The following is a 15,747-nucleotide window of genomic DNA, read 5'->3' as shown; positions in this document are numbered from 1 at the left end:
AGTATTTGTCACATCTATGCATTCTGTAAGGTTCTTTTCTGTTGACTTGCAGTTTGGTTCAGTTAACTCTTTCTTTTGCCCCTATCACACAGGGACAAAAAAAAAGTTCTGAAGTACTCAAAAAGTTCTGAAGAGGCACAGCCAAGCATCTTCCCCCCTAGTCTCCTGTTCTTTCCCCTGTCACAGAGCCACAGATCAGCTTCATCACCTAGAGCCCTCAGGTAACACAGCATGTCCTTAACACACCTTTACTTCAGTTAAGATGATTAAAGCAGCACAGTCCCTCTCCTCGTGCCTTCTACGCATGTGTTACACTCCCAGACTTCCCCTCGCAGAAGACAAAGTGAGCAACAGTATCAGACTGAGAAGCGCGCGGGTGGTTCGGGCATGGAGCCCCCTCAACCAGAAGAGACGGAACTAAAGGAGGGGGGGGGTTGTCGAGTGGAATGAGTGGAGGTGGAAAAGTGCAGTGACAGCAGAACGAATAAATTGAAAAATTCTCTCATTGTAAATTGTCTATTGCTCGTGACAAACGATCTGATAGGCGAGCGGCCCGGGTTTCCGACGCATCCGTCCCAATAGAGCTGTGAATAACTGGTCTATCTCCACACTGCTTAGCACTGGCCCCTCACTTAATAATTCATACAGTGTGAAATATTTTCCCCAGTACAGATATGCCAAAGAGCTGCCGCTAGCATGCGGGGGCGGTGAGGAGGGTGTCCCTGTGGTGCTAATTTGGGGACTGGTGACGTGCATAGATTTCTAAGGGGGCTTTAGTTTGGAGGCGATGTCTCAGACACATTTGTTCTCCTGTATGCTCTGTCTGCTATTGGAAGGAGCCGAGCTAGAGATGTAGAGAGTGAGAGAGCGCAGATGACATTTAACTTGTGGCTGATCTGCCTGCGACGAGGAACAGAGAGGGGAAATACATTTCCATTTACGCTGACTGAACACAGTTATCAGTGACTGTGGGGACAAAGGGAGGTTGTAAACCTGCTAAGTAGTTTTTGCTGTTTGCCCTGGTGAGTGTTGTGGTCACATCTTTGGCAGCAGGTGTCTGTGGACACCTGGTTCATGTCTCCAGTTTCCTTCAAGTGACTCCCCCTGCCTCAGGCTGCTTCAGGAGCTCAGCAGCCAAGAGTATCTCTCGTGGTCCCTGACCTTATTGTGCCCTTCCCTCAGAGGTCGCGCCATCGTATTCACAGCGACAGTGAAACCAAAGCTGTAAAAGCCTCGCTCACATGCACGCTGCGATGTGTGTGCAGATGTGTGCTTGCATGCAATAGTGTCATATAGCCATGCACTTTTTGTGCAACAGTGTTTTGTGCTTTCGTCTAACTCGTTCTGCAGCTTAGCCCTGTACAAACTGGGTTTTTATGGTCCGCATTCAGGCCCTGATACCAATTATGCAAACTATTAAAAATTTAAGGAGGACAGTCTTTTATAATTTAATCCTAAAGTAATAGATTCTATTAAAAATGCATGAGAGGAGCTTTATAGATGGAGCTAGAATTAGTGTCTATCAAAGACTCCAGTCAAGGATGCAGGGGGAATGGGCAGCAGGAGTGGTGGTATTGCCTCATTATTCAAATAGGATATGATTACCATAGAGCAGGAGTCCCTCAGAGCTGAAGCAGAGCTCTCTGGCTACTGTGATCACTAACAGGAGGAGTCCAGCTCCTCGATGGAGGTCTCTGCTTTTCTGGCTAAATGAAAGCGGTTTTAGATTTCCTGTTTTAACTTTCACAAATGAAATTTGAGCTTGTTAACTCGAGCGTACTGCCACCGAAATACTTTTCATCTTACTAGGTGTCTTCACCCTGTTGATTCACTTCAGATTGTTTCTTGTCTGTACTGAAAGCATACAAAAGGTATTCAAGCATAAAAACAAGAAAGCTACAGGGTTGTAGCTCTTCTTCACTAGAGACAATGAAGTCTTATGCAATGCAGTTCAGCAGCTCCACCCTTAAGTCTACTTTTACACTTTTTTGATGTAGCCCAACACCTGAGCTAGACTACATTGTTCCTTATATGCTTTCAGCCCGGTTAATGTGAGGGGTGCAACATAATAGAGTCTCCAGACAAATTTATGGTAGAGCTGTTGCATTAGATTTCACAGGTGTACCTAATAAAGTTTCTGCTGAGTGTAATAAAGCTTTTATTGTTGCTTATACTCCTTTGTTTAGAGCCTCCTAAACAGCAAACTAAAGAAGTATCAGTTTGTGTTTTGTTTCCTTTTCTGTTTTTTTGTTACGTTTTTAAAAGAAGGAAGCCACATTTGCGGCGTTGAATTTTTCAGGGCTAAATTTCCCCTTGTTTTATAATGCGCCTCGTACTACCCCGGCAGTGCAGCGAGCTCAATCGTTTTCCTGCATCATCAGGTTTATGGAGTACAGATAGCGGTTGAATTTCACTCTGTTGTCATTGTGATTTGCTTCGATAATTACAGCCGGAGAACTGCTGCGGTTCGGATACGGTAACAGCCTCCCGAAAAAGCTCAGTGGTTATTAATGTTCTCCAAGACGTGGATTGAAAAAGCCAATAAAAATTGGAATCCTCATGAAGCTTATATGGATTTTAAGTTCTGCCTCAGAGGTAAATTCCTCGCCTTTCTGATGTAATGGTTGCCTGTTTATGGAATAAATCCAACTGGCTTAATCGATCATCTCCGTGGAAAGGTCAAGTGGAGAAGCTGTGGTGTTTGAAGTGCTTATATCCCATGGAGGAGTGCCAGAAATGTGACACCTCCTTATGAGTGGGTGGTGGCGTGCAGATTAGTGACGGACAGGGTGGCCCAGGGGGATGATTTAGGGAGATTCAGCTCTAAATACTCTGTGTATATCAGAGAGAGAAACTATAAGCTGCCTTTCCCACAATCCCCATTTTCAACAGAAAAGCATATTAGTAGATTAAAAGAGAAATTTTGAAAAAGACTAGACTGAGAGAGAGACACAGAGAGAGAAAAGGAAACAAGGTGGCCACAGCTGGTGCTGAAAGGTGAACAAAAGTTTGGTTTTAACCTCCTGTCCACGCTTTTTGTTTAATGCTGCTTGAAGTTACCAGTTGGTTTCATCCCTCCACAGTCTAATCTAATCTGGAGTGGGTGGCTGTGGGCAGCATCTGTGCTCCAAGTTGAAATGGGGCTTACTCACTGCCTAATCCTCTATCCAGGGATCACTCAGTAGGGTGAAGACAATTACCAGCCTGCTTTCTCATGCTAATGGAATCTCTAACTAGATCTTACGGAAAGACGGGAAAAAATAGACGGAGGAAGAAGAGAAGCGGGGACAATGGCGCAGAAAGATGACCTAACTAAAATGGGTTTTTAGATTACCATTTAATTATTGATAGAGACCCAGTTGTAAGGCCTAAGGTCAGGATTTGGAAAGCCTTTTCCAAGAAAGGAGACAGATTGGGACTCTATTCCGGTTTGTGTTAGGTCACAAAGTTGCTGAGACGGTACTGATGTCAGCGACATATCCGCAGCTCTGTGCCATAGTCTGGCTTTCACCCTTTTTATCACATGCCTCCAGCAAGGTGTCTGGAGTGGTTTTAAATTGCATTAATATGCAGGAATTTATAGATTGCCTCCCTTGGCATTTCTGCAGGGAGGGGAAGAGAGTATTACAGTCTCCATCTGCACTAATTACTGGGTCTTGGCAGTGTTACCTGTCTCTTGTGAAGGACAAACCACGGCACCAAGCAGTAACACAGAGAGCAGAAGGAGCTCATCTGCTGGGGAGTCTTCAAGAAGAGGGATGTCTCTGGGGCCTTTTTACTCTGATATGTTTGATGTGTTGGGAGCCTTGACTACCATAAAATAAAAAAAAAAAATCTCTGCCAGCAACATCAATAAACTAAATGACTTCGTCTAACTTCCTTCATCCAGAGCTGAGAGAGAAGAGCTAACAGGCTTTACACCTGATTGGAGCGATAGCTGCATGCTTGTGCAAACTGTTGTAGTTAAATATATCGCCTGTTAATCCTAGTGAAAACTTAAATGGGCTCTCTCCAGCGTGTCAGGAGAAGTCATGGCAGCTCAGGGAGAAATCTTAACAGATGTACTACAGTCGTGTTCTCGTTGAAGTGCAGTCCTAAAACCTGAAACAGAATGCAAGTGTTTGGTCTGCTAAATAAAATCACAGAGGAAGAAGAAGTCAGCCTGCATGAGTGCTGCTAACTCTGCCATCGGCTCACAGCACAGTACGTTATTAGGCTACTCTTGTTGAGCAAAGAGTCTAAATTTTTAAATCATTACAATCTGCAATCAGCATCTTGCCTGTGAAAACAGCACAGGGATCAGTGCTTGGCACCTCAGGTTGCTCACTTACTCCCAGGTTGCCAACTTTCTGCATCAAACCTGCTTGCAGTGCTTCCTCAGCTTCCTGTGGGTTTCTCAGGTTTCTGTATTTGTTTGTCAGCCTGTCAGAAAGACTTCTTGGATCGCTGCTGCATGAACATCTTGCTGATGTTTGTGCCATCTGTGCCTTTAGCCAGCAGGTGATTACCAACCGCAGACTCACCTCCCACTCTGTCCAATTGGATTCCCTTTGCTGGCATGGTCGGGGCCAGCTTCGAGAGGGAAAAAGATGACAACAGCTGGATGGCACACATTATGGAGTAAAAGAGAGACTGCTGAGCCTCAGCGATATAAACTGCAATACGGAGAAAATATGTGGCAAAAACTGCCTGTTTCCTTTTCCAAACTAGCTGTGAGCACTCGTGTCATCCTCTCTTTTAAAGTCTTTAATATCCAGCAGAGCAAAAATGGCTTTGTCACACTTGAGATATATCAAATGAGATCAGTGTCAACATTTCAACGGTGCACTATTTGATTGCCTTGTGGGCTTCAAAACACGCTAATGTTATGCATGACTTAGTATTGGATCTGTGACACCCTCCAGTGAAAGACAGCGGAGTTGTCCTTTGGACCATGGGAATTGGGGTCACCTTAGGCCCTGCAGAGAGAGTGATATTTGGAGTCGGAGAAGAAATCACACTGTTTGAATTTAATTATATTCCATTGATTTATTGAACACCCATTAATAAGCATACATTCTGAGGCAGGGCCGTTTTGCATGAAGGTTCTCTCTCTCGCTCGTTCCCTCTCCGTCTTGCCTCTCGCCTGCTCACTCCATTTCATCATAAATTGACATAAGCCTTTCTTTGAAGTTCAGGAGCCAAGCTGAGGAATGACAGCACAACAAACAATGAACAAAACGCAGAAAAGACAATGAACATTTGAATATTCAAGTGAGCCACTATAGGATGGTTAGAAAGGGGGGAAAAAAGAGCCCTTGTTTTATTGTTGTTGTGTTAAGCCATGAATGGACCTGTCTGGGACAATAAAGGATTGTGTCACATTGGGATAAGAAATTTTGCAACATCAACAATGCTTTACAAACAGTGTGTAATAAGGTTTATGGAGGAAAACAGAAATCCCAGCATTAAAACCAAAAAAATCGTTGTTTTTTTCACATATTGCTGAAGTTAGCAGGGAGGGAGCTGGTTTATATTTGGACATGCTTCCTGGGTTTTGCATGGAGAAGCATTCTGTTTGTTTGTTTTGGATTGATATGCAGTTTGAATGTGTGATTAAACTTTAGTTAATTAAAGATCATCCATTTCAGTTGCCCTGTGTTTTTCAGGATCAACTTTACAGTCGGCCTCTACATTGTTCGATAATCATTTAGCTGGGTCTGTGTGTGAAAGTGGTATGAAACAACAACTGATCCTTTTGCTTTGTAGAACAATATAACAAAAAACAACAACGGCTGAGACAATAAGCGGGGAACAGGATGTGTTTCCACTGTGGTTTGTCTGACAATCTTAAGCCACACTCTCATTGCTCAAAGTCCCCCACAGGCTTGAGCAGGAGCGCAGGGACTCTGTCATTTTGGAAGAGTACATTGGTTGAAATGAATGAGGGCAGATTCCCGGTCGGCTATTAGTGCAAAGGACGCTTTTCTAAAGGCTAAAACGGTATTCCGTTTGTACTGTTGTTTACACAAAATAAACAAACCCTTCAATCAACACAAACTCTTACTGTTTGATCAGTAAGCACGGTCAGAATTCGTTAAACTCAAATTATGCCCAAAATTACAGTTCCTGTGTAGTAAAATGTTAAATTGAATAAAATCTGTTCAAATGAAATGTATCTGATTGGTATATATTCACATTTCCCTTAATGATTTATTATTTGAATACATTAACCGTTGATTAGATATATTTCAGTTACATTTTACTCATGTTTATCGAGGCTGAAGAAACTGTCTCAGCTCTCAGGCCTGTTGAAAAGAAAACCGTTTCGCAAGTTGGCAGACTCTGTCAAGAACAATGTCCTTAACCCCTCGGTGCTCAAGGCCCCTTCACTGTCACATGTGATGTGAAGGTCATACTCATCGTGCTTGGCTTGCTGTAACAGCTCCGCGGTGATCACTCATTCTGTAGGTGTAAAAAGAGCAGTAATGTTAAGCCTTACATGACTAATGCTTTGGTAAGTCCCACCGAAAGCTGCACAGGTAATACCTCTGAGAACTGGAGACTGATTGCTTCCTAGTACTGCGGCGCACTATACATTGTTGTCCTCACTAGCTCGGATTGGCCGTGCTTTACAATGTTTCGGATATGTGGGGACATTTTTTATTTCGAAACCTTACCAGGCAGCGGAGCATCTTATGAACTCCATGTGCAGGAACAGCTGCAGGTGCAAAGAGTGAGCCGAACTATGCGAGCTGGTCTGCTCGCGGCAACAACAAACAAATAAATAACTAAATATAAGAATTAAATTCTTGATTAGAGAAGAATTCCCACTAGAAATAAGTCTAATTATCTGCCAGTACAGATGCTTTAGCAAGGTTTCTTGAAACAAGAAAAAATATGTAGGCTTCAGAAAAGTGAGATTAGTGATATAACAATTCAAGTCAATACAAAGCACTGGCATGCATCCCAAGCACTGTATTAAGTCAAATAAATGTAAGATGAATGTCAGTTATTTTATTGACGGTTACTTTCTTTTATGAGAGTGAAAATCTCTTGAAACCGGAGATTTTCTCTGTGAGGTGTAAGTGAAAAACAACACATTATAGCAAGTGATCAGGGATCAAACCGCCAACCCTACAGTTAGTGAATAAATCTCTCTACAAGAGTGTAATATACCGTGTTGCAATCAATACAATGTTACCGTCTTTAACGTGACAAGTGTGGAGTGCATTATAGCGAAGAACAAAAGTTGTGAGGGGGGATCAATACCGTCCAACACTGTAACATGAATTATTGTCAGAATTATGGTAAAAAGTCCATCTATAAAACGATGCCTTCCTTTGAGCATTTGGTCTGTTGTTGATTATATTGTTTCACATCTCATCTTTGAGTTGATGTATGTTTAAAGGCTAGTGGATCCTCTTATCCAGAAATGTTAAATATTTATGTTTTAAGATAAAACAACCTTGATGATTTTGTTAAAAAATAGAAAATAATAACGATACTGGGTAAGGTTTTTGAGGGAGCGTGTTGCCTTTTGCAAATTAATGTGCTGATGTTGACACAACACCAGTATTTCGAATACTAATGTGACTTACCAAATCAAGTGTGATTATTAAGCAATTACTATGAGGGAGGCACAAAACAAGTTCTCGCAGCTAAAAACAGTCTGAAAAGACAAATGAAGCTTGATGTGCATGCAAAATGACTAAACGGGATTTGCCAAATAAGTCAGGAAAATAGACACATTCTTAAAAAAGTCTTAATAATCTTTTACAGCCTGCTATGTAATATTCTCAGAACAAGATCAGGAAGAATTTACAGCTTGATTATAAGATTGCACGGCTTGGTTAGATCTCATACTTATAATAATTGACATTAAACCCAGCAAATGGTAAACATTAACAACCTCTAGGCAGGTGTCTGTCAGTGCACCTTCCTAGAATAGGAGCGCAAACTGGTGGAAACACTGCCTGACAAGTCAACTTGAACCACCTTCAGATTTTACTCTCGTATTGCAGTTCATTTGGAGAAATGAGAGTATTTTTAATATGTCCACTCATAACTGGTTTAAATGCTCCTTAGTCTGTGTGGACATACATTTACTATCTTCTGAACTTCAGTCTCTTTTCCTCTTTTTTAAACACTGGAGTTTAGTTGCCACGTAACAGCTCAATGCTTCGTGAGGCTGTTATTTAGCACTAATGAAACGTAGCTCAGCACAAAGATGCAGTAGTTGGCTGTGAAGTCAATTAGTCCTCATTGCTATTATAGGCTTGACATTAGTCTAGGCATGCGTGTTTTGATTAGAGATGACAGACGACTCGCTGCTATTGGACTGCCAGACATTCCTCACCCTTCATCCCATGGGCGAAGCTATTGAAGCTGACTGGAATATGGAAAGCTAACAGCTGAGTGTTTTTGCCAAGTTGCCCTTCATCTGCAGGGAAACCTCTTATAAATATGACTGCTCGGCATACAAGGCCGTATAAGCCCCAATAACTGTGACATGCTGCATTATTATATATAAGGCTCTGCTGCCAATATGTTATTCCAACACTGTATATCATGGCAATAATGCCCAAACTGTTGGCTTTTACACACAATGGCCTTTTGTTGTGCAGGTTATTTATCGCGCTGGTGTGAGGTTGTACAGAGCTGGTGGGTGAGTGCATCCAGGGGCTTGTATTGTTAGGGAATCAGTGGCTGTTGTTTGTGGAGCTGGGAGGGTTTGTTAACAATGCCTTTTTCATGTCCCAGAGTGCGTGCCTGTCGGCAAACGTCCCCTCAGAATTTTTGTTTGTGTGTGGTTTTGTTGTTGGTTTGTCTATGTGGATCAGGGTCGGCGAACATAACCCTCTCATTGTGTGCCACATCCAAATAGACCCCTTTTTTTTTTTGTCGGATACATGTGAGCATTAGTGAGTGGGTGTTTGAATATACAGTATGAGTGCAAATAATTTAATGCTGGTGTGTGGAAAGTGCCGAGCCGAAAGGGGTTTACTGCCAGTCCTCCCTAATGGAGCCTTTCACTCTCCCTCCATTCATGTGACGGTATGGTGACGGAGAAGGGGGGAGCCAGGGATTAACGGGGTAGAGGCAGTGCCTTGTTAAAGAAAAAGAAAGGGTTTGAGTGTGTCGATTGGATTAACTTGTTTGGGCTTATTAAGAGGGGAGACACAGCAGCTTGTTAAAAGCACTGCATGGGGCGTCCCATAGTGAGACTGCAGGGTCACCATTCAATTAGGCTGAAGCCACGCCCCCCGCTTATTGTCGAGGCTGTCTGCCAGGCTCCCGAACCACTGCTGGGAGGGGAAATTTTCACTGCTGACGCTTAAGACGATTAACTGTAGAAGCTTGATGAGAAGTTTTCTGTAAACTGGTAACAACAGCAACATTAACTAGAGCTGGAAAATAGTTTATTTTGCCCGCTAACACTGGCAAAACATGAAATCAGCTTCTCGCAGATAGCGGTGCTGATGTTGTATCATACTACAAACCTTTATTTTGCAACACACTGAATACAAGAAAATTAAATAAGATACATCCAAGAATATAAATTTACTGTTTCAGTATTTCTTAGTAAAACAATGATCATAATAATAATAACCCAGTGGGAATAAAGTATTAAAATGAGAACAAAAAATTATGATAAATAAGCTTCTGTATATGGCTATCACTTACGACTTCACCTGTTTCTTCGGGGAAGGAAGGAAGCAGTTTCACTCTACACAGGTGAAGTGAAATAATAGAAGCAGAGTTGACAACAAGAAGTTATGTTGCTGTAAGTGCAATAAAAGCTTCCCAGCAAGTGTTACACTGAACGTAAGTGAGTGAGAGCGAGTGCGCTGCAGCTGAAGCGTAGTGTAGTAAACACGGGACAAAATAGAACTCGAGTGATTGATTGGAGCCATTATGGCCGTAACCAGTGCAGCTTTTTGTCAGAATCGGGCTGATATCCAATCAATACATTGTTAATTATTCCAATCAATTGTTACAAGAAAGCGGTTACAGTTATAGGAGCCACGGACTAGTTTAGTTAGGTTTTGGATATGGCAGTCAAACCTGTTAATCACCCCAACAGCCAGATGCTAGCTTTCAGTCTTGATACGCGTGCCCTGTATTAATACAGAATGTTGCTGCTGGAGATGCAGACTGGCTTATATGAGCGTAAATCCTGTGATACTGATAAACTTTTCATATAGCAGTAAATAAGAGTTTACACATGATAAATGCTGTTTAAACACAAACAGCTGCAGAAGTGCGGTTCACATTTAATGCAAACGTATTTTAAACCAGCACCCATCTGATTACACAGTAAGCCAACAGTTCAGGTTGGACATGCATTTAATTTGGATAGTTTTTGCCGCTTGAGATATATTTTTAGAGCCATAAGTACCCGGCCCTGAGGCTACTTTAACTTTAATGTATTTATATTTATAACCAGATCAGCATTTTTGCACCAGCAAAGAAATAACCTTTGTTCATAAATAAACTCCTGAAAAAATGAACACTGCATGCCACCGGCACATAGAGCCAGCATGATAAGCACATTGCTGATCTTGATTTCTGATGGTACAGAAATCAAGGTCAGCAACACCTGATGTACCGTGTTAAAATAACCGCTGGTAGTCAAGACTGATGAAAAGCGTAATGTGACAGCAGCGTGATGAATCAGACGAGGACTCAAATCAAACTGCACATGTTGTCTCCAACATCGTTTCTCTACTTCAGACTAAAACACAGTCTGAGAGTTTTTAAATTAAAATAAAATCTCTGTTTTCAGTGCCCCCCAAAAAAAGGTAAAGTAGTTTGGATGTTAGGCAAAAAGCCGCAAAAGTTTCACATTTTAATTTTAAGATGAAAACCTGTTAGCACGGACATGTCCTGGGTATCAGCTGCCTCACTCTCTCTTTCACCTGGAACATGTATACCTCAAAAAACACACGCACACACCGTTCATTCATCCATGACCACCCTGTTACACCCCGCACTTGGCAGGATGCTTATCTGAGCAGACAGCTTTGGGCGCAGGGAGCCATCTCTTCTGATCTCCTCTGCAGTTTAAGAACCTTTTAACTAAGAAATAGCCCTCTGCCAAGCCCACCGCCTCTTGATTCCGGCTTATTCCCTCATCTCATGGGACTGATCTTCCGCCCCCATTGCAAACCCTGCAGCAGCGTTAGCAGAACGAGAAAGAGCCGATAGACATCCTGGCTTTTGAGATATCCCTGCACTGGTGTAATAGGAGACCTGTGAGTGGATTTGATGAGTGAGTGAAGTGCAGGTGGGTTTTTTTGGGGGGGGGGCAGTGAGTGTGTGTGCTCGCACATTCTTCAGCAGCTCCACGGGGTTTGACCTCAGGAAGACAGGCTGTTTTTTTGGGCAGCTGGACGATGGATCACAGGGTTTTAGTTTGGAGATTATTTCCTGCCACTGATAGACATCTGCTAAGTAGTACAATAACCTAATGGGAGGAGATGAGGGGAAAAGAGGGACATGACAAACAAGCTGAAGACTTGCACCTTCGGCTTCTCTCTTAACGGCAATAATAGGGGAAAATTGGTTCTTGAAATTGAATTGAAAAAAAGAGGGTCTCTTTCAGCAAGTATAATGCCTCCGAATACATTTGGTGAGCAGCAAATGGAGAAAAATGGAGGGTAGTTAGACGATTGTCTTTTATTTCAGAGAGGGGAAAGCGGTGGCGGTATCCCCCGTTAAGACTAGCTTTTAGTCTCAATCTACACCGTGTCCCTTTCCACTCTCTCAACCACTATCTTTGAACAAATGGACTGTGAGGATGGGCTTGTTGTGAAATTAGTATCCTCACAGCGAGGACACAGAGAAAGGATTATGTGAATAGCCAGTAATGAGCTCAAAGTGCCAGTGTGTTTAGGCCAGGCCTGCCTGTGTGTGAGAGGAAATGGCACTGCAAGCGACCTTTTTTTGCTCAAGCACCTGGCGAGACAGAGAGTGGCCCCTCTCTTCACTGCAAATGTGTGTGAGAGAGGAAGAGGGAGTGGAGTCTTCGGAGTCTAAAGATGCAGTTTACTCATATTTATTAGAGAGATGCATTTTTAGTGAACACCCTTTTCACACCGACAGGCTAAAAGAGTTGTTTTGTGCTGCTTCTAAAATGCTTTAAAAATACATGCGAGTGTTAAGTGCATTATACAAGCCTCGGGGTCTGAGGTCAAATGTAATTTCTTTAAAACTGTTTTATTTTTTTATTTTTTTAAAAGGCTTTTTATGGGTGAAAGACTGCATTCTGGGCGGGGAGGATGCATTTAACACCTGTTTCTGATCATTGCCTATTCAAACCAGGGAAGTCATTCAGTGTTAATTACAGGCAGCTAGATGTGTTTGCATATCGTAGTTCCTTTCTGCATTTTCCACCCTCACACTTCTAATCAAATTTTGCTTGAATCATTCGAAAAGCTAAATGGCTGTAGAACATTTGGATGCACTTCTTAAATCTCCTGTTTTTAAAAGGTAAAATATATGTGGGGAATTTCACAAGTTTATACAAATACACCTGTAAATACAAATCGAAAGTTAATTACTGCCAAACTTAGAGGAAGGATTTTGTCTATAATTTTCCTCTTTTTCACCTAAACTGTGCTGGGGATGTTCTGTTTTAAGGCCAGATAACGTAGCACAAATTTGCATTTGTGCATTTGGAAGTCATTGTCACAGATATTCAATAAAAGTTACAAAATTGACTTTGTAAGTGTTTGTCATAACGTAGCCTGCTTTAGATGATGGTTTTTCACTTTGGTCAAATATTACAGGAACATTGGGTCATTTACAAGCTTGATTTGTTTGGATTCTTCAATGACTGGTTTAATTTTTTGACAATTTTCACTGCTGGTCTGTGTTTTGCTTTATTCTTTAAATGAATGAGACAGGAGCCGGCGCTTTGCTGCCATTAATTTATCTTGTAATCATTGTAATTGCATTCTTTCATATTAAAATGATAATCTATAAAACTAAGTAATGGACTGATGGCAGGTGGCTAAATGTTCATTTAGTGATTCACTGAGAAAATAAATAACAGGGGACAAGCCTGTGACAGGCGCATGAGAAATCATTTTTCAATAATCTGCCACGCATCATGGCGGGAGACGCTGGCGCTGACAGCATAGATGAAATATTTGCCTCTGTTCTTTGTTTTAATATGAGAGGAGACCAGCCCAGATGGAAACAATAGTGTTTTATATTGATGCATTTTGGACAAGACATTCAAACACAGGCTGAGCTAAGATTAAGGCCACAATCCTTTTTATAGACACAGCCATTATCCATTGTAGGTGAGACTGGGCTGCAAAAGTGTTCAATACAGCGAGAGCGTGTGGTTCCAGGAAATGAACGGTATCTGCTGTGTAAACAATGGTGAAGTGAATCTCGATCCTTATCATATAAAATCACTTCTGGAACCTCAGCGGTTTGCTTTAGCTGTTTTCATCTGGCCTATAAAACCAGTAGAAGTAATCAGTCATCATTGACACTCATAAGTTTCTAATGAATGATAACCTGTATCTGCATAATATATGTAAAACTGTGTCCTGTGCTTTCCACTAGGACTAGGATGGGCTTTTTCAGAAGAAACTAGCAGCAACTGCTTCCCTGTTCCTGAGTGAAGGTGGCTGTGGGGGAAAAATGGAAGTGTAGAGCTGGAGATTTATAGCCTAGAGGGAGATTGATTAGTGCCGTCACTAGCCCTGATGTACGGTTGGCAGTCTCCCCCTCCTAGCCCATCGCATTTGCTCACACACACACATGCAACCATACGGTTCAACACACGGCTACACATACATGCAGACACCACTCAGTCCCCCCCAGGCCTTTCCTGACAGTCCCCCAGAGCTGTTGCATGTTAAGTTGTTGCAGGCAGACTGCTGTTTTCTCAGCATTCCCATTTTTTATTTTTTTATTTTTTTTTTTAGCTGTCCATAGATAACGCCATCAATCACCACGTACACACTGGCCTGGAAGGAATGTGTCTCAGTGTGCCTGAGTATTGCTACTTTGTGTGTGAGCCCGTGTGTTTGTTTTGACGATGGTTTCATGGACAGGAGATGCGGTTGAATGGCTTTGTGGATGTGCTGTTTGAAGCTGCAGAGTGACTGGCCTGGACTGTGCTCTGAACCCGTGTCAACTGTGGTGCCCCGATGCAGGTGTGTGTTTATCATTCAACACACAGCTGAGGGGCAGGCAGCCGTAGGCATGCTTTACCAATTAAATCGTGAGTGAGAAACCTAGCCCATCTAGCCCAGAGTGAGTTCCTGCAGCCTTACGAGACACGGCCATGACCTCGAATCATCCTGCTTAATTCACTGCAGTGTTCCTCTTTTTCTCTTTCTCTTGCTCCTTTTCTACTCTAGGTTGGCCGCAGAACTCCCCCGGCTGTTGTACTGTGCCCACCTCGCCATGCTGGCCTGTTTGCAGAGGAGGCAAAACCCTCAACCCCAGCACCCAGTGTGTGCCAGCAAGACCCTGGAGCCACCACAAGCCCTTGGACGGAAATGTAAGTTAACAAAGAGAGGGTGCGATGGAGGTCAGGAATTCTTGCCTGAAGCAGTGGAATGAGAACGACGTTTGTGTTTGATCTTCATGCTGAAGGACAGAAACTTGTTGTTAACCCTAACTGAGAAGTTACAAAAAATAGACTTTTCAGTTTCTGTTGTTGGCACTATTTTCTCTCAATACTCTGAGGAACTCTAAACACTTTCATTCACTTTGCACTTGGGCCTTGGAATGCTATGTTGTTTGGCTACTCATTGTGAGGGAGGCTGTTTAGCAGTGCTGATTGTGCAGTCGTGGCAACAGGGCCGAACAGACAGTGTTTAACGTGCCTCAGTGGCCCTGGGTGACCCTGAGGGTCTGTAAACATTTACAGTGTCTGGCCCTGGTTGTGCCGGCCGCGTGTAAAGTGTGACAGCTGCTCTGTTTGCTCCCTAGCACCACCCTCTGTCCACCCACAAAATGGTGTAAAGGGACAGAGATGAGCCAGGGCTGAAAACCGCTAAGAGTGCTGGCGAAACTAGCTCTAACCAGTTTGGGATTAGAGAGAGCTGCAGCGGTCAGGCCTCTGGAAGGTGAACTTCTCGTTAACTTTGCTGAAGCTTTGAATAAGCCTTTTTTGTCTGACAAGTGGAGGAAAGGTCTTTCCTGCTTATTTAACACTCCTAGACTCTTTATTGGCCTTTGTTTACATGGCAGGGCTACGAGCTACCTCAAGCTGATTAAAAAGGTTGGCGGATGGAGAGCAGGGGAGTACTAACCTTGCAGTTTTTACCCAAGCTTACAAAGGCTTAGTGGAAATAGAAGGATCTGGGCTTCTTCATCAGAGGAGCATTGTATCAAGCCTTTAACTAGCCCTGTGAAAGGCTTGAAACTCTTGATTGGCGAAGAAATGAAGCACTGCCCAAATTCTTTTTCAGCTCCTCACTGTCCAATTAGCTACTCTTCAGCTCAGCATCACTTTCCAAATTCCTTATGCAGAGGAGAGAAGAATCATAAACAAAAAGGTGACTGTATAATATATGTACTCAGACTTTTTTTGTTGTTTTTTCTAGTCTGTGTGGATATGGAGGTGTATAGATGTGCATGAAACAGGGAGGAACAGAGAGATAAACAAAGCCTTGGGTGCATTTGGAAGGGTTAGCTCTTTAGATTAGTGAACCAACCACAAATCGCTAATGAGGTTTTAGAGAAAGAGGCACAGTGAAAGGGGGAGGGGGAAGGAGAAATTGTGAAAATAAA

The 15,747-nt window shown here is 42.7% G+C and overlaps 1 protein-coding gene across 3 annotated transcripts in view; it reads left to right on the top strand.

The window, feature by feature from the left end:
• The window catches only part of fam222aa (family with sequence similarity 222 member Aa), a 48,043-nt gene that overhangs the window by 13,381 nt on the left and 18,915 nt on the right, over nucleotides 1-15,747 (top strand). For 2 of the 3 annotated variants that reach the window (XM_082555825.1, XM_082555824.1), the window contains exon 2: nucleotides 14,367-14,509. In XM_082555825.1, coding sequence (XP_082411951.1) covers nucleotides 14,413-14,509 — 97 coding nt within the window. In that variant the 5' untranslated portion in view covers nucleotides 14,367-14,412. Of the gene's footprint in view, nucleotides 1-115; nucleotides 222-14,366; nucleotides 14,510-15,747 lie in introns of those variants that run through there. The other variant, XM_082555826.1, reaches the window with a different exon arrangement.

This window comes from Aulonocara stuartgranti (assembly GCF_965226115.1).
Source record: "Aulonocara stuartgranti genome assembly, chromosome: 12".
Taxonomy (NCBI): domain Eukaryota; kingdom Metazoa; phylum Chordata; class Actinopteri; order Cichliformes; family Cichlidae; genus Aulonocara; species Aulonocara stuartgranti.
This window is presented reverse-complemented; position numbering and strand designations above follow the sequence as displayed.